The following is an 18,458-nucleotide window of genomic DNA, read 5'->3' on the forward strand; positions in this document are numbered from 1 at the left end:
CTCCTTGAAGACTAGGCTGCCAGGTTACATCGCAGATTTGCTCACTTGTTTCCCTCCTGGACTACTGCTTTCACTTCAGTAATGTTTTGTGGAAATTTTCTTTATTTAAATTGATTCATCACTGCTGCTGAAGCTAGCCAAGGGCTTGTATCTATCACCGTCATCTTGTGATCCTTGACTACAGTTCTCAATGCCAAGAGGACAAAGTTATAAGCTGTCACTTTCTGATCACCCAAGTCAAGGAGGCAAAGGTGTACTGAATAATAAGTGAGGCAGGAAGAAGTGAAACACCTTTTAAAGAGATCACTGTCTGGCTATCCAAATTGATAAAGAAAACAATACCATCACTTCAAGTAGGAACCCAACTGAAAATACTCAGGAGCCCAAACAAGTTTACTAAATCCCAACTGATTTATGATTTAACCTTTATGGTGAGGGTTCCTTTCAACAGGATAAAGCAGGCAGAACCATTCAATGAATGCAAATCTCTGATCCCAAAGAAACCACATCTTCCAGGTAAACATGACATAAAGCTGAGTTTGCATGCTCTGTATAATCATGACATACACACAACAAGGAATCTTGAGAAACAACTCCTCACACCAGAATAAATCCTGCCATACAGGACTGTGACCTATTTCTCCTGGACCATTTTGCAGGTGGCTGTTTTAGCTGCAGTAAACAGGCATAGTCACACTGAAAACAATTTCAGCTTTCCTACCAAAATATAGGAGGCATAGTCTACTGAAGAAGAGATAGGAGAGGAAAATGGGAATTCAAGGGATTACACGAGTTTGAAGCTGTCCATAGATAAGTCATGAATGCAATCTTTTGAAGGAAGAAAACTCTTGAGTCTCATATATGTATATATATATATATTTTTTTAAATGTGATGTGACCCAAGCCACCTTCTGAATATTTGGGGGTAGATTTTAGGAGCCACTTTGGCTTCTGATACCCACTTCTACTTTCACAGCTGAAATGGCTCTTCCAAATTATATGGTAAACTAAGAAAAAAAAAAAATCAATCGCCCACCTGGAGGGATGGCAAAATCCATAATATGCTAGCAGCATTGAAATCCCATTCTTCTTAAGCACCAAACCCATTTCTATAGGGAAATTGTAATCTTAAGGGTTATCTTTAATCATATACAGTATATGTGCAGAGCCCTACCTTTCAGGCAGAAAAATACCCCTCCAGCATTAGTTTTGACTAGATTACATCTATTGAAAGTGTCCTGGTCAGACCACTATAACCATATTGTCTCTTACAGGCCCTTCCCAAAGAGATCCCCAACCTATAGCCACTCTTGACGTTCAGGACTGTTTGTTCCCGTGTATTAGAGGGATGACGTAGACGGAGATGTCGTCCCCCGAGCCCAGCCTGTCGTTGGAGATCCGCCAGCCGCGGTCCTTCAGCACTCCCCTGGCCCTCATCACCAGGTCCTGTGCAGCCAGTGTGTACCTGTGGGAAAGAGGGAATACAGCCAGGGAGGGTTCTCCTCCAGGAGGGAAGCAGGTTTTCACAGCCTGCTGCCTACCAGATTTAATGGTGAGACCTAGCAGGACATGCTTCCCACCACTTTAGAAACAGGCAGGAGAAACACAAACCATGGCATACCCACAAACAACTCCTTCCAGCTCAGTGACAGCTTGTGAATAAGAATAAAAAGCTAGCTGAGAGGCATCACTTGACCAAAAGTCATTGGCCATTCTGGGTGCCTGGCTTCACCAGTTTGCAGAAGGATATGAAACACAATTGCCTTAACAAATGGGCTTTCTAGGAGCAGTCTGAAAAAAAATGAGGAACCCAAATAACCTTACTTGTTGTTAAAAACTACACCCTTGTTCACTGACACACCTGAAGTCAACACGGCTCAACTATTTCAGAGACAAACTGTAAAAAAAAAAGAAGTAATTTGAAAGCAAGTAATAGAGCACAAAAAATAAAATCCAAATTACACTTTAAACCAAGTAGACTAACTTGTCTGTTTTCCTTGACTGTAGGAATGATTTTTAAATCTCTTTTATTCTGAAACTGAAAATTGAAACACAGTTAAGACAGACAGATTAACAGAGTCCCACAGTTCTTTTCCATTTATGAGTTCAATGAAAACTGCATGAATGTGAGTTGTCAGGTGCTTAATTTAGTGAAATACCAAGTTTCATGTGGCTTCAAAACTCCCAGTCTATGCTGGGCTCAGTTAATTTCTGTCCTGAAAAAATACCACATGCTGCTTGGGGGCAGAAGGGTGTCAGAGCCCAAAAGATGGTGCACAGACTCTGTCGTGTGCTCCAACATGTTCTCCCTTACTGCTTTAGCAGCTTTTACTACACATCTTTGTGCTCACTCAGAAGTTTCCTCTGAAAGAACTCTCATTATGGGTGAACAGCTACTGTCACGTGTTTTACTTCACCAGTCCAACACCTGGCCAAGATGCTTTGAATTTGATTGGGTGGAGGCAAGCTCTTTATGATTTGATAGTTTCAAATTAATTGAATAGTTAAAAGACTCACAAGAAAAGAAACTGGTTCAATATTGTGTCAGCATGTGTTTTATTTAAAGCCTAAGTATCAAGCTCCAAGATGATGCAGGGCTGTAAGAAGCCACACACACAGGCCTGCAGAACCAAAGCACAGCTCTGTAGTTTCCAAAACCCAGGAAGGACAAGAAGGGCCTGCATTTCAGGACCCACTTTTCTAGGGAGGATCCTTGACCAGACACAATCTGCCCAGATCTCATCTGAGGAGTCGGAAAGAACAATATCTCCATTAATCAGAAGTTCTCTGTGTGTGTGTGTGTGTGTGCTTAAGTTGATCAATTATCCAGGACTGTTCTAACCCTGGAACTTTTCAGCACAGAATGCATTAAGTGGTAATTTCTATCAGTAGAGACTTTATTCACTCTCTTGGGGATAAAAGAAGGAAAAAACTAAATTATGTTCTGTTTCTAGAATTTTGATGCCTTAAAAACTCAAATGACTCCTTTGAACTGGGAGTAGATACATTTGCTCCACTAGAAAGATTTCTTGAATGCAAAAAACTAACATTTGACTACTCAAAAGGTCTGATGCTAAAATTCAAGTAATGTTGTACAGCAGCAATGCACCCCCTGCTCCTAATGGTACTGTGACAAAATTTCCAGCTCTCATAGTTTTGACAAATTGCTTACTTTTAACAGTATGAGAAGGGCCCAAAGACAAGAAATCTAACACATATGCTTGCACACACACGTGCACACTGTTTGCATGCTCCAAGGTTAGACTGTACCAACAACCTTGAGCTATAACATCACTATGTAACAAGAAGTACTTCATATTATGCTAGGACAGTAAGGACAACTGTGTTTCCTAAGGGGAAAAAACCCAAACATACAAACTTGGGCTCCTCACTTCCCAAATCAGATGCAGGGCTAAGGAACAAAAGGACTCCATGTGGCAAGCAAGAAACTGAAATATTTATTCATAGCATGTCTGATGCTGAGTGAATTTTGGCTAGAACATATTTTCCAAGGATTTCTCAGCTATTGTCAGAATTTAGGAAAGAAGCACCCATCATTCTGCAAGAAAACTTTGCCTTCCTGCTTTTTCTAATTAACAAGGGCTCACCACATCTAAAAAGTACAAAGGAATGAGTATTGCTTTTGATTGTGTTAAGCTTTTGCTGCTGAATGTTTGGAGAGGGCAAGATTAAAAAAAAGGAATTTTAATAAACTAGAAATTCTCTTATAGACAGACTGTGAAATACTCAAGAAAACCAGCACATTGAAGCAAAGAAAAGGAACAGGTGAAGGCAGCAGTGAAGCAACATATTCCTCTCCTGTGTAGAGCTGAATTGAAGTGATGCTGTTCAACTTGGCACTGGAGGAGATAGGGCAAGTCTCTTGTACCTGGAGATGAATAGCATCAGCAGTCCATTACTGAATGTTTTATTTTCCAGTGCTGTGAAATTGTGAAAGCTGTCGAGACTGCTGAAGTAATTTTAAAGTATCCACTTTCTGCTAATGAACAGCCTTGCTGTAATACAACTTTTGTGTTTTAAGAATAAATATATGGGTGTTTTTCTTTTGCTGAAGCTTTCTGTATTGATCAGTGAAAGTACTGCAGGAGAAATGGTGACAGTGGGGGAATTGTGCTGCTGTCTGAGCAGCTTCTTATCTTCTCACACCCAGCAGAGGTGGAAAAGCTCCCCAGAATCCTCATAAATCTCTAGCTAGTGCAAGAGAGGAAGTGAAAGGGAACAAGAAATGACAGGAGGGAGGATGAGAAACAAAAGATTCCCAAGGTCACAGGGTAAATCTGCCTAAGTGCAGCTGGAGCAAAGGGACAAAGTCATGCTTCTCCACCTTCATACCTCTTCAGAGAGCTGATGTATGGAAAACAGCAGTGCATTGCTACTACACCTGTTCTTCACTCAGAGTCCCCTTCATGCTCTTGTCTGCCACAATACCCCTAAGAAACAAGCTGGTTAACAAATCCAGTTCCACTCCAGCCTCTTTACTCCATCACAGTCATCACACAGAAACTTCTCTAAACAAGCCTGTGCCCGTCACTCACTGCCCAAATCCCCTGAGGCTGTGTCTACGTGGCTGTGTGAAGACAGATCCGAGGACTTTGCTCTCCTTGCACTTGGAGATGTCCAGGCACATGCTATGTTTGACAGGATTCAAAGATGGTTTTAATGTGGACAACAAACACTCACAGTAAATATCAGCAAGAGAGAGTCCCAAGAGCACTGCTGAGGGCTTTAAGCTCTTACCCATCAGGCTATAAAGTGACTTCTAATTCAAATGGGAGGGATATTGTTCCCATAAGGAGTTACTTATGTAACAGATAAGTACTCTGTAGCTCTAAAATCATCTCTAGCTTTTTTTTTTTCTTTTCTTTTTTAATAAGTTGCTGTCAGGGAGTAAGTAGGCTTTTGGGTCAGGTGGATCTGAGATCTGCTCCACAGGTAGGTTCTCCTAAAGACCACAGCATTACCAAACCCAAACCTCTGACAAGTGTTCTATATCCCTAGAGATACTACATTTCCAGCTGATCACCTCACCACAGACTATGTCACTACACCCATCACAGAACCTGACATTTTGTGGGATAAAGTTTCCTTTAAACATAACACTGATAACACAGCAAACAAGATTTTCCTGTCACTGACTAGTGAGAGGAATGAAGGCAGCTCCACAGCCTGAGCTGCTATGCTATTGTAAATTCATTAGTTATACCTCATTTAGACCAGTATGAAGCAATTACATAAAACCTCTCACACAGTACTTTAAAACCTTTAAATATTCTTTACAACCAAGCAGCAAGAGCAATTCTGCAAAGGTAATTTTCATAAATATAATTGTAAACGATATGAGGGACTGCTCTAATTACCTTTTGCACACTGGCATGAGAAATGTTTTGCCACCACTGTTTGTACGCCTCTAAACGACCTGGCACAAAGTTGCTTAAAAGAACAAATTAATTTTCATTTCAGATGTCCATTCACAGACCAGGAGGTCAAACACCAATAAATGTGTTTGTTCTAAGGTATAAACAGCAAGCTCAATTCTGGAATGTGTGGTACTCATGTTGGCACAAACAGGGACTAATCCCCTACAATTACTAGTCTAAACCAGTACAAATGAATCTAAATGAAATAAAAAGAAAAAAATCTCACTTTCCTTTAGTATTTCTGATTTCTATAAGTGTTTTATAATGGATGAAGAATTACTCACCTAACAAGTCAAAAAGAACAAAGAATTCCCATTCCCACTGCAGCAAACATGGTACTCATCACCAGCTTTGTAAAGACCAAAAGGAACAAGACAGACATAACACACCCTGACTGTATTCCAAACAGCTTTTGCTAACCATCCATTCTCCTGACGATTGCAGTAAAACCTCTTTTTGCATTCCATGTTTGTGTCAGGGCAAAAAATACTCCTATTGAGTTACTTTGAAGCTGCTTTCACTTCAAAACCCAAGTGTCTATCAAGGTGTCAGTTTTGTGAGTTATCTTCCTTGTCTGCTGACAGAGAACAGGGCTGACCCAGTGAAGATGACCACTCAGAAGTATGAGAAACACCAAGCATTTTGAGATGGGCCTTCAAGAGTTATTCTGGAAGCTCCACTTTTCACAGACCAACTGGGAATGTGTAAAATCTCTTCTCTTTTCAGCCCAGGGTGAGGGCAGAAGACAGTGGTAGACAAGCAGGAGCAACACACACTGCCCTTCCTGAACAGTCCCTAGGGAAGGACAAAGCTCTTTCCACTTCCACAGTTCTGTTTACAAGCAAAAGGTTTCTGATCTCTAGTGTAATGTTTTCATTCACAGCGACACTGAACTCAGTAGCAGACAGACCTATGGACTCACTCAAGGCAGACAGCTTATAGAGAGCTGTGTGGGAACTTGTTTGCATGATGGTTTGCTTTAAAGACAGAAAGTGATAATTTAAGGCGTGCTGAAGACAGAAAATGATGAGTATGAGGTAGACTGAAATTGCAGAATTAAACAGAATCCAGTTAAATGAAATAGGGGCACTTTCCACCTATTTCATCACTGCACCTGTCCTGCAGCTGGTAGCACTGAGCATCCCCTACTGAAGGTGGGTTTAAAGGCTGCACCATGATGAGGAGTGGGAACTACACTGTGCAGTATTTATACATACATAGACACTGAGTGAGAGAGAGAGAGATGTTGAGGATGTCCTATTGAGAAACAATCCTTAGTGGTAAGGGACTATCCAGGGGAGAGTTAAGTGGAATCCTGTGAATGCAGGAGACAGAGACCTGTTGCCAAGTTCTTCTAAGATCTCAGCCTCCTACAGTTTTCATAGGACCTCATACAGCAAACAAAATGGATCCCATGCCAAGATATCATGATTTGAGTCATGACATTCTGAATCATAACACACCCCCCTCATCCCCTTCCCAAATGCCCATGTTTGCTGTAGAGGCTCCATCCAACTTATAAAAATGTCTTCATCTAAATGTTTTCCCAAATATTATTCACATCATACTTTCTACAAAAATATGTTACCAGAAATGGCTCTTCTATGGAGAAGCTGGAAAATCAGGGATGAGCACAAACCTGTGAGGATCATCAGGGTCACAGTTTGGTAGAAAGTTAGTGACAGCTTCTGCCACTTCTTCATTTAACAGCACATCCCAGAGTCCGTCAGTAGCTAGGATCAGAACATCATCTGGTCCATGTTCATACTGCAAGAGGTCATAGACTCTCACCTAAAACAAAAAAACCCAAGAGATATCCATGAAGGATGAGACTGTCAGACCTGTTTGCAAAATACTGCTGAGTTTGGCTGTGAGTTTAGCAGGTTTGGCCAGGGCACTGAAATACCTCCCCATAGCACTGCTGGAGTCTAACTCCAATTTAGCCCTCAACACAGCAACCCTTCCCTCTGCGATTCAGCGTGGCTCAGGTGCCAACCCAAGCCAGGATGGATGCAAGCATTCCTAAACCAGGCTCTAAAGCATTGTGCTGTCTGCTGCCAGAAGTGCCTGAGGCCTCCCCCCACCCAGCAGCCTGGTTTCAGTGTGAGGCTCTTCCCTATCATTGGCAGGACTAGTCATATGGAAGCTGAATAATTTATTTGATGAATTTTTGATAATTTCTAATAAAATATTCACAAATAATTGTTTGCACTGTTTGTCCAGACCCATTTAACTCTGCCAGACAAATGATGTGTTTGGAAATGCCTGTGTGGCAGCAGGCACTGCATTCACTTTTCTAAACCTGAGGTAGCTGCTGCACTCTAGTAATGCCTGAGCAAGTGAGTGGTTCCATGAAATGGAGAAAAACTGTTTACCTGCTCAGTCACATGTATCTGTATCTGTTCAGTAGCTAGAGACCAATTCAAGATCTGCACAAAAAGTGAAGCTTATTCACACTATCAAAATACCCACTGACTTCAATTTGTCCATCTGCAGTCCCAATCAGGCTGATCACTGCTAGCGTCTCTGCAACACCCTGCCTTTAAAATAATTTCCACCAGCCTCTTCCCAACAAGGTTGGGGAAAGCTGGGAGTGGAGGGGGCAGGCTCAGCAGGTGCTGTGAGCCCATCAGCTGAGGCAGAATACAAGCAAAGGCCATGGAGAGTGTTTTAAAGCAAGCCTTTAGTTGGGTGTAACTCCCCTTCCAGCACATGCTGCACTCCAGCTGACAAACTGCCTGCAATTCTCAGGCTGTGATGGGAAGCCATTATGAAGCACTCACAGAGCACTTTACTTCCAACACCAACAACCACAGTTTGAGAGAACTGTAACAACTTTGGCAAGGCAGACAGGAAGAAATGATAATCTGTACCAAAGTTTGGAAACAGTGCATCTCATCATGCACCCTGCTCCAGTCCTGGACTCCACTAACAGCAACAGCAGCTGGGAAATTTGTTAGGACAAGCACTTGGCATAACTAGAAAATATAAGCTGTTTCATTCTCCCTCATGATGCATTCTCCCCTTAGGAGCCATGGAGCAGGCAATGAACATAAAATGCCCAGACCTTTTAATGTAATTGTGCTTTTATGAAACTGCAACCGGTACTGGAGGAAAAAAAATAATAAAAAAAAATCACCTAGACCCCACTTCTAATCCCTAGGAGTCTGCCTTTCAGTCAAAAGCACAAGAAGGTCATTTGTGAAATGTAACCTTCACTTCATTATCTAAGGTAGCAGCTGAATAAGGACTTTGGAAAGGATTAAATTCAAGGCAAGATACTGTCTTCATTAGAGCATATCTGCTTATTCAGACTGAGTGGGAATATAGAAAAGATCTCTATATGCAGCACAGCTCTCATCTCAAGCTCACTGTACAGAAATCAGTAGCTGTCATAGTCCCCATCTCCCAAAATTTAGTTTAGCGTCTTAACAGCCCATGGTTTCAACTCAGAAATTACTGTGATGTGGAGGGTAAGTTGGCCAACACAACCATAAATATGCAGCATGTGTCCTGGTCAGATCTCTTGGGGACCAGCAAATATTTGAGAAAGCATCAGGGATAATGCTCAGGGATGCACTCACAGGGCTAACCAAGCTTCGAATGCCAGTGCTGGGAAAAACAGCCATGGCTCTCCAACCCAGGAGAAGGACACACACACAGGGGCTTTTCTGCATCTTAGGTGGGGCAGAAGGTGGGAATCCAAACCATGCATTTGAATGGTTTTGAATCAATCAATGATTCAGAGGATTTGAATTGATTGATATGGATTATGGACAATTGATATTGTCCTAAAAGGATGACCTTTGTGAACTGAGCACCTCCAGAAAGGGGTGCCACTGAGAAGGACCGAGATGTCAGAAGAGGTGCAGAGGACAGTGGGGTGAGCAATAAGGTATTTCAGGCTGGTACCTAGGTACTAGCTAAGGAAAAGGGAATGACAAGGTTATAGGAGGCAAGCTTGAGGCAACTTCAGCTAAGATTCTTGCATACAAGGACCAATTGGACATGCAACAAAGCGTTCACCGAAATGCAGCTTTGTCTGCCTTTCAGTTACCTTAAGCTCTTTCTTTCTGTCTTTCCTTGGATTTTGAAAATGCAGCTGTAGGTGCCCCTAGTATGTTGCTGACAAAAACAAGTTAGAGCTGTCCAGTCTGTTGCAGATTTAAGTTATTTTCATTGCACCACCTTGCCTAGACACAGAAACTAGCCAGCTCCTAACCCTTCATTTTTGGCTAGTAGCTTTGTTCTAGTTCTTACATGAGTCAATGAGGGTCTCTCACAGTTGTGACATGTGGCTTCAGCTGGACACAGAGCAGTGTGACAGCAGAGCTCCTGGAGGCACACAGGTTGGGTGGCACCACCAAGGCATGTGCAACAGAAGCTCAGACCAGCAGGGCTCACTGAACAGCCACTCCACACACACCCCACACTGTGCAACACTCCACTGCATACTCTACGCATGCTACAGAAAAGGTGATGGAATGCGATATGCTACAGTTTCGAAAGCCAAGGAGAGATCCAGGGAGTTACCTATGTGCTGGCAACAGCAAGGAACCCTGTAAATCTTATGTGACCAAAAGCAGCTCATTGACTCCAATGGAAAAGACTATTTTGTTTGATTTTTTTAAATTCCAGAGCCAACCTTCCCAATGACTGCCTCCTTCCTGTAGCTGTATTTCAGGAAAGCAATCAGTGAGGTTTAAGTGATGTTCTGACTGTGACACAAGTTTGTGCAAAGCTGGACACACTGCAAAACAGCATTCCATAGTCCTGCTAGCACCCACAGTCCTGCAGCTGACAGCTGGCGAGACCACGGCTAACAGTGCAGAGGTTTCCTTAACTGGTGCTGCACTCTTGACAAATTTCCTAACAATGTCATCCTGAATCTTTAATCTTTCCTTCATGACTCGCTGCTTCTGCAGCCAGACATCAATCCTGATAGTGCCCCGCAGAACTTGTGTCCTCTGCCCTACATGCCTTGGGCTACTTGTGCTCTGTCCTCTGCCTCCCATGCTGTCCTGAGAACCTTCTCAGCAACTCCCTCCAGCCAACCAGGCACTTCTGTGCTGCCCTGTCAAAGTTTCTCACTCTTTAACTTGATCTCTCTGGAGCATCAGGGCAGCCCTCATAGGAGCCCAGTTTAGTCACCACACTTCTACCATCCACTGATGTCTTACTTGATGTAAAGCAGCTGACCTGTTAACTAGCTAAACTTAGCATTAATAACCAGAAAATGTAAGAAACCAACTGTAAGGAAGAAGCAGCAGAACCTCAGTAGCAAGGACAGCCATGACAATAAGCACTGGGTTACCCTTATATCCTATATATAGGATAATACTAGTGCTTACAGATCTGATGGTAGGGAACAGTGAATACACACCACTAGGGCCCATAGTTACACAGGACATCTTTCTGAACACACACTGTGCAGTTTGTCACATAATGTCTTTCTTCAATCCAGATATTTGTTTCTCATATTACTCACTGACATGCAGTCAAGAGCATTGAGAAAACTGCAATGGGTAAGCAATGAAGAAACAGGTGGGTTGATTTTATATTTGTGTTTTGACTGGATCTACCCACTGGACAAAACCTGCCTTTGGCTGCTGGAGAGGACCACGGCAGCTCTGTGAAGTCACTGTATCTTGTTTGCCAGGTTTGTTTTTAAGACAGTCCCTGCAGCTTGAAAACCATACACAACAGAGTGACATGTGAGCCTGCAGCCACCTGAGGTGCTCCTCAGCAGCCACCCTCAGGGAAACTGGAGCTAAACAACAGCCTGCACTACTGATCCACTCAGCTACTTCAATAAATTAAGCCCTTTCTTAATTGTATCGTCCCTTTTCATGCACACAGTGTTTTCCAGTGCAGCTTCGCTGGCAAACGATGAGATCTCTCAATACCACCCTCCAAGTAATTTATATGTAAATAATAAAAAGCGGGTTCCAACACTGCTCCCTGCAGCACTCACCAATTAATCTCCTTTTAGCTTTTTACTGCCACCCTTTCTTTCCTGCCCTTCAGCCAATTTCCAACAGACTGTGCCAACTTTCCACTTAGTCTGTAGCTTCATATCTTTTATACTAATAACCTGTGATGCAGAACAGTTTCTCAAACGTTTTCTGAGAAATCAAAGTGCTCATGCAAGACCATCTACTGCATTTATTATTTTTTTAATTCTCTAGTAGACATAACCTGAAGGACGTTAAGTTGCTAAGGTGTGATATTTGCCTCCTGAAACCGTCTTGACTCCCTTTGACCATATTGTCCTTCTCTATATATTTGCCCTACTTATTCCTTTCAATGGTGGAATTCCTAAAGATTTCTCCAGAAGGCAGATGTGAAAATAGTCTCCTTGGACATATTTGTGGAGTTGCCAGAAATATTTTACTAACATAATGGAAAAAAACATTCTCCTTCATTACCTTCTTACCTTTTGCTGTGGTGGATGCCTTTGGGTTTATTGCTGGCAAGGCCAAATGCTGCCATCAGAGCCACATCTCTCCCCACCAAACGGCTGAGCTGCCATTTGAGAAATTACAGGATGAAATTCTGCTTTTCAACTGCAACAAGGTGGCTCTCACTGAGCTTTGAAAAGCAGAATTTCCTACTGAAAGCTTTCAAATTAACTGTTTCATTATGAAAAAAAAAACCTTAATTCCTTGCCAGAGAGCCTCAGCCTGCTTTGTGATACTCCAGTTCATTATAAGAGGCTCAAATCTCTAGAGCTTACCAACCTGCAGAAGTCCTCCAAATCTGGTCTCATAACAGCTGAGCCACTGAACACTGACTACATTTGTCAGTCTTGGCTGCATGACTTCTCCTCCCCATAGCCTGGCACTCTATCAAAGTACTGTTTCACACCACCGTCAAATTACTATTATATGCTTTATTTCTGGATGTAGTGTCAGGCATGTTTACCTTTCCTTGAGCTAAATTTTGGTTGATATAGCATACCAGAGCTTTGTCATGCTGGAATTAAAATGCTCTGAAAACTCACCACGTTGTCCCTGACTTGGGAAAGGACATTGTAATATGGCACAGAAACAGAAGACAGAGGATTTGGATCCTCCCTCTGTCACGACTCGCTATGTGCCTTAATTTCCTGTGCCTCTCCTCTTCCAGGTCTGGAAACCACACATTGTGCTTCCCTACCTCTACATAAACAGTTTGAAATCCAATGCTGCACAAGGCCAAATATGACTGCTGCTTGATGGCACTACCTTTGCTTCCAAGTGCCAAGCTTCCCAGATGGCAGCACAAAGATGTCTCTTAATGCTGGTTTCTGTGCAAGGTGCACTGTCCATGTATGGACAGAACAAGTCAGGGAAAAACATGAGGAGTTAAAGCAATGGGGCTCTCTCTGGCAAGGGGAGGAAGAGATGATTAAGAGAAGGAGGTGTGATGGAAAACAAGCTGGAGCATATGCTACTTCCCAATAATACTCGGGGCTATTTTTGCCAGTATCCCTAAATTGAGGTGGTTGGTGCTATCTTCCCTCCTTCTGCCCTTGCACACTTCTGCTGAATTTAGCTGTGATGGGAATGTGGAAACAAAGCCAAGTTTGCTTCCCTTTTCTGAAGCAGTTAAGAGATCCTGAAACATGGATAGCATACGAACTGGATGCCCTATTCCAGAATTTGAACACGTACACACACATTCCACACAAATCAGAAAAGCCCATGAGAAGCTTTGGTTTATACACACAGACAAATACTGCAGCAGCAATTGGCAGAGATGATACTGCTGAGATGCTCTGCTGCAGCCATTATATACTCCAGAAACACTGGTCAGAAAGAAAATAAATAGGCAGAATTGCATCATTTTTCTGGTACTAAATAAATCCATCACAGTGATGACAGCAGAGTGGCTGCCTGCCTGGCTGAGGAAAACAGGAGCAGGTCCCAAAGTGAGGGACACCACACATTCAGAGGGAGAGAGGGAAGATACAGGATTGATAACATGAAGAAGGGGCTGTCTGCAGATCTCCCTTTTTTTTTCAGGGCCAGAATCTCTCAACACTTTTTAATTTCTATTTGTATACTTGGAACTTTTATATATAATTTCTATATAATAAATATATATCATTTTTATATCTCTGTTTATTGGTGCAGAGGCAAGAGGAAACCACAGGGCCACTCTGTGGAGCAAGAGAGACTGACTTTAGTCAGAGAGTAGACTGTGGTGGTGCATTCCTCCTCCCTGCCCCTCCTCAGGCCTCACTATGATCTCAGAAATGCTTCTTAGGCCTTGGCCTTGATGATCAGCACCTGGGCTGAGCTCCTCTTGAGTTTATCAGAAACACTGTCTGCTCCCAGGAACTTATGCTAACAAGCTCCTGAATTTTTTTTCTAACAGCCTTTGAAACTTATTTTTCTTGCCTGAATATCAACCCAAGTGGAACAACATTATAACAAAGTTATCAAACTTTCAGAGAAAGTTATCAACCCAAATTGCAGCAAACTACTATGACTAAAGCCAACTCTCTTGAGACCTTATAAACACCAGTTCTAAGTGAGACCTCTTGAGCTCTCCTGGACTGCAGCTGGCTGCAACCAGCAGAATGTCTCTCAGAGCTCACAAACTCAAGTTTCTACACTCAGAAGACTGTCACCAAATGCCACTGACACAGCCTGGGCTGATACACTCACTCCTTCAAGGCTCAACCCTTTGTCTGTTGAGAAGATGCAAAGGCATTCAACAGGAGTACTTCACTGGACTCAAGGGGAATTTTTCACAGGTATATACCTTTTACATTCTCCTTTAGGTCTGTGCATGTATGAGTGTGAATATGCTATAGCAAATGTACTATGAATGTTGCTCTCTTAAATTCTCAAGTATGCTAGATTTGTAAGTAAGTAAAACCTAAAAGTGAGTTAGTCTTGTGCTTATAGCAAATTCTACAGAATCTTTTCTTAAATTGTTTAAATTAGGCTATTGATCAAGTGTTATAAAGTTTAAGGGCTGCTAAAACCTTTAGGCCTAACCTGTTGGTTAAGTCTGGGGCTAAGGTTGGCAAGGGGGTCCACTCTGGAGTGGGAGAGTCTTCCTTATTCCTTTTTATCCTTATCCTTCTTTTGTCCTCAGCCTCCACATACATCATTTCTCACTGACTTTAGTTTCAGATGGATTGATTTTAGATTTTAGTCTAATTTTTGTCAGAGTGCTTCAGCCATCTAGTAAGTAGCAGAGTGAACCTTGCCAATGAACTTTGTTGTGCTTTCACTTCAATATTAAATCCACTTTTGCTGATGCCTTTGCTGGTGATTCTTTGACGACCCAAAACACTCATTCTTGAAAAACTGGTCTTAAAGATGTTCTAAGCAAGGTTAATTTAATAATTTGGTTCCTTCCTAGCAGTATGTTGTCATTTGTGTGTTTTCATTCTCTCGCACTGCTACAGCAAGCAACAAATTCAAGGTCAAATACTGGGTATGGTTAAAACTTTGGCAAGCCAGTTGACAGTGGACAGTTTTCAGCATTTGGGCTGCAGAAGCAAAGCTGCCTCTTTTTGTGCTCTGATCAGATGGTTTTCCCTTGCTTAGTATTTTATGAAAAATATGTGTCATCTGTTTCTTGATCTAGGAACAGGAATGCAGTTACAGAGGGGTGAAAAAAAAGCAGGATTTGCCTGTTCCTTGTTAACAAATACATTCAAATCCCTTTGGAAGGCTTGATACCCTTTGCTGCAAGGTCTCTGGTGGTCAAACACTGGATGGAATTGCTTGTGACAAGGCAATTCAAAATGAAGGAGGCATTTAAAACCCAAATACTGCATAATCTCCTCATTACACCATTGTTGGGGAATGCATGCTGCTGTTATTTGGTGCTTGCACAAAACTATAAAAAATTAAAGAACTGGAGGTGAAGTGGCAGATAGACAGAAGCATAAAGCATCCCTCTATGGCTCTTGACATTTGCCTGCATAAGAGTTGATCTGGTATCCTCTGTTTAATGCAGGACACTTACGCTGCCATGGAATTCATCCCTTCTGGAGTATACAGATTTACATCTTCTGTGAAGGCAGCATGATTTAGGCCTCAAAAGGAGACCTATGAAGGAGCACATGAAGATGGGGACAGATGGGTGTCTGTCAGTCACACTGGCAAGGCTATGGGACAGCTGTAGACCAGGGAGGGAGAAGGCATCAATGCTCTACCAGGGATGTGGAGCAACCAGAGCCAGGGCACACAGCTGGGGAACTTAAAACCACTATGAGGATGCTACTATCATGCTGTATCTTTGGAAAGGGCAACATGTTACCTGGACTGGACCACAATCAGAATGGACAATTTGGGAAGAACAAACAAACACATTAAATATATTTGTTTCTCTGTGACAAATCAGATAGTCGAACCTTGGCTGTTTTACCTCAGGAGATGAGGACAGGAAGGGTTTGATGTATATATTGGAGTCGTGCACTTTCAGGTCATGGTCTCCTAGTCCTCGGGTCACTCCAATTGTTGCCATAACCCGAGCCTGGAAATAAAGACAAGCAGTGGGATCAAATCTTGTTATGTGCACTACGTCATAGGGAGGGAAAGACATTCCAACTCTGTAACTGATACTGCCAGCGATGAGTTCTCTTTTCTCTCCCAGAAACTCCAAATTTAACATTAAAGCTTTTAACACTCATGCCATCTCTGTTTTCCTAATTATTCCAAGCTTTCTATTCATTCACATCCCACTCTGTGTACACCCGTTTTAGACTGTGACCACCTGTGAGAGAATGGAACCATGGAAACCTAACCCTGTTGCCTACTGATACTGCCAGCGATGAGTTCTCTTTTCTCTCCCAGAAACTCCAAATTTAACATTAAAGCTTTTAACACTCATGCCATCTCTGTTTTCCTAATTATTCCAAGCTTTCTATTCATTCACATCCCACTCTGTGTACACCCGTTTTAGACTGTGACCACCTGTGAGAGAATGGAACCATGGAAACCTAACCCTGTTGCCTCACTGTCCATACCAGTCTATGAGAGCATTCCTTCAGCAAATTATACTGCTAGTTAACAGGTTTTATAAAGAGGATGAGGAGCTTAATTACTCACATAAGAAATCTGCAGTGTCTTCCTATTGACATATCGTATATTCCCTCCATCAGGAAAGTGGTGGAGGAAAAGTGCCAAAGGCCACCTTAAACTGCTCAACACATGGGTGACAGTGGCACTGACCACAGTGCTCTCCTCTGCAGAGACTCAGTCTACAGCAGGTCTGCAGTTACCTCAGGTCTACCACTTTCTTCCCCAAGCACCTTCCTCTGTGACATGAGCTGTCTCCCAAGAGGTGCTGGGCTCTACTTCATTAATGCTTCTCCAAAGACTGACCAAGCAGACAGCCTGACAGGGAACCTTGCTCTCTGCACTCTGCATATCACTTCCCTCAAACTCCAGCTTAGCCGCAGCAGCATCTGAACAAGGGAGCTCACAGCATCCATAACAAGCAACCAACTCACAATTCTTTTGCCTCACTAACTTCTGGCTCCATAAGGCAATAAAAAAGTCAATTAAAAGATGTGCGTGAAACATTTTGCAAATAATTATAAACCCAGTCAAATTCAGAGATAAGCTGCAGGTCCGAACCTTCAGAACTTGGACTAATTTTGAAGGGTGTGTATCTTTGCACTGAGATAAGAATCTAATGCAGCAGAGGAGCACTACTTAGAAACACAGCAAGCATACCAATATTGGCAAACTGACACCACTGTGTCTTATATTGATCCTACTGCTGCATCCAGCTAAGCTTGCTGGGACCAGCACTAATGATCTCACTGTTCTTAATCACAGATCTGGAAACAAAGTACACCTAAACAAAGCAGTGTTTCTCCCTTTCAAGGAAAACTATCAGCCTTCACACATCAGAAAAACTGAACAGTGAGTTCACATACATTTGCTGAGGAAGATATGGTTGCAAATCCTGCCCTGAGCCCTCCTCTTCCTAAATTAGACTATTGGATTCAGAGCACTATTAAATATCCTCCTGCTTTGTTTTCAGCAAACATAAGGTATGTTGCCATCTTTATCCAGCCTAGATATATTTTACAATGAAACAGGAACATTTTAAGTCATTTATTCAAGATAGTCTCTTTGTAGTCTATTTATAATGACAGAAAAACAAAAGTAAACTGAACAACAAATTGGTTGCTATAAAAATGCTTTTTAGTATGTTGAACTCTCCCCATCACCTCCCAGACATGAGACTGATTTATGACAGAACCAAGATATCTTTCAAGCTGTCAAAATGATAAAATAAAGAGATACTGAGTGGAAAACACTGGAGTGCCACAGGCTAAACTGAGTGGTAAATAGCACAGAATTCCCTCTCCCTTTGGTCTGAGGAAAGCAAACATGCTCACCTTCTTGCCTTCTCCATATATAAGGGGAAACTTCAAGTCATCTTCCTCAATGGTTTTGTATGCCCTGTGGGGGGAGGAGAAACAACATTTATGAAGCTTGCACTCAATTAGTGACCCAGTGCCCTGAAACAAGCAGCTGTGACTTACAAAAAAAAAAAAAAAAGACAAAAAAATAATTATTTTTCCTAGGGACTCTGTCTTTGAACCAAGGTGTAAATTTCCTTTTCTGCAGAAAGACTTTTTGTAAAGAATTATCCATTTCACCAAAAGCAAAAGTGAAATATCTAACATGCTAGACTGCTCCTATGGCTTGCAAAGAAAGAGGTGGCTGGGAATAAAATCCTAATCAGGTAAGATACCATTGGCTATGGTAGCAGCTATACCACAATACAGTGTCATAAAAAAACCCCAAGTCTAATCAAACAAAGAAAACTAAACAAAACAATCCCAAACCCATCAAGAAACTAACCAGTGCCTAGATTCACACTGTTCGTGTGAAACAGTGAGACAGGACAGGACATGTACACAGTCACAGTGTGAAACAGCTTTCTGATCCTGTTCTCACCTCTCAGGACCACTTAAATCAAGACAAGCTTCACGTGCTGAAGAGTCTTAGGATAGTTAGTGCTCATTTGACCTTGACTGCAACAGTCAAGGTT

At 42.2% G+C, this 18,458-nt stretch overlaps 1 protein-coding gene across 1 annotated transcript in view; it reads right to left on the reverse strand.

The window, feature by feature from the left end:
• Window positions 1–1,317: 1,317 nt before the first annotated feature.
• PPM1H (protein phosphatase, Mg2+/Mn2+ dependent, 1H) overlaps window positions 1,318–18,458 on the reverse strand; it is a gene marked incomplete at its 5' end in the record, with an annotated part of 49,795 nt that continues 32,654 nt past the window's right edge. The window contains 4 exons of the mRNA XM_009079688.1: window positions 1,318–1,465; window positions 7,078–7,229; window positions 15,813–15,920; window positions 17,800–17,863. Coding sequence (XP_009077936.1) covers window positions 1,318–1,465; window positions 7,078–7,229; window positions 15,813–15,920; window positions 17,800–17,863 — 472 coding nt within the window. The remainder of the gene's footprint in view (window positions 1,466–7,077; window positions 7,230–15,812; window positions 15,921–17,799; window positions 17,864–18,458) is intronic.

This window comes from Acanthisitta chloris, unplaced genomic scaffold (assembly GCF_000695815.1).
Source record: "Acanthisitta chloris isolate BGI_N310 unplaced genomic scaffold, ASM69581v1 scaffold7898, whole genome shotgun sequence".
Classification (NCBI taxonomy): Eukaryota; Metazoa; Chordata; class Aves; order Passeriformes; family Acanthisittidae; genus Acanthisitta; species Acanthisitta chloris.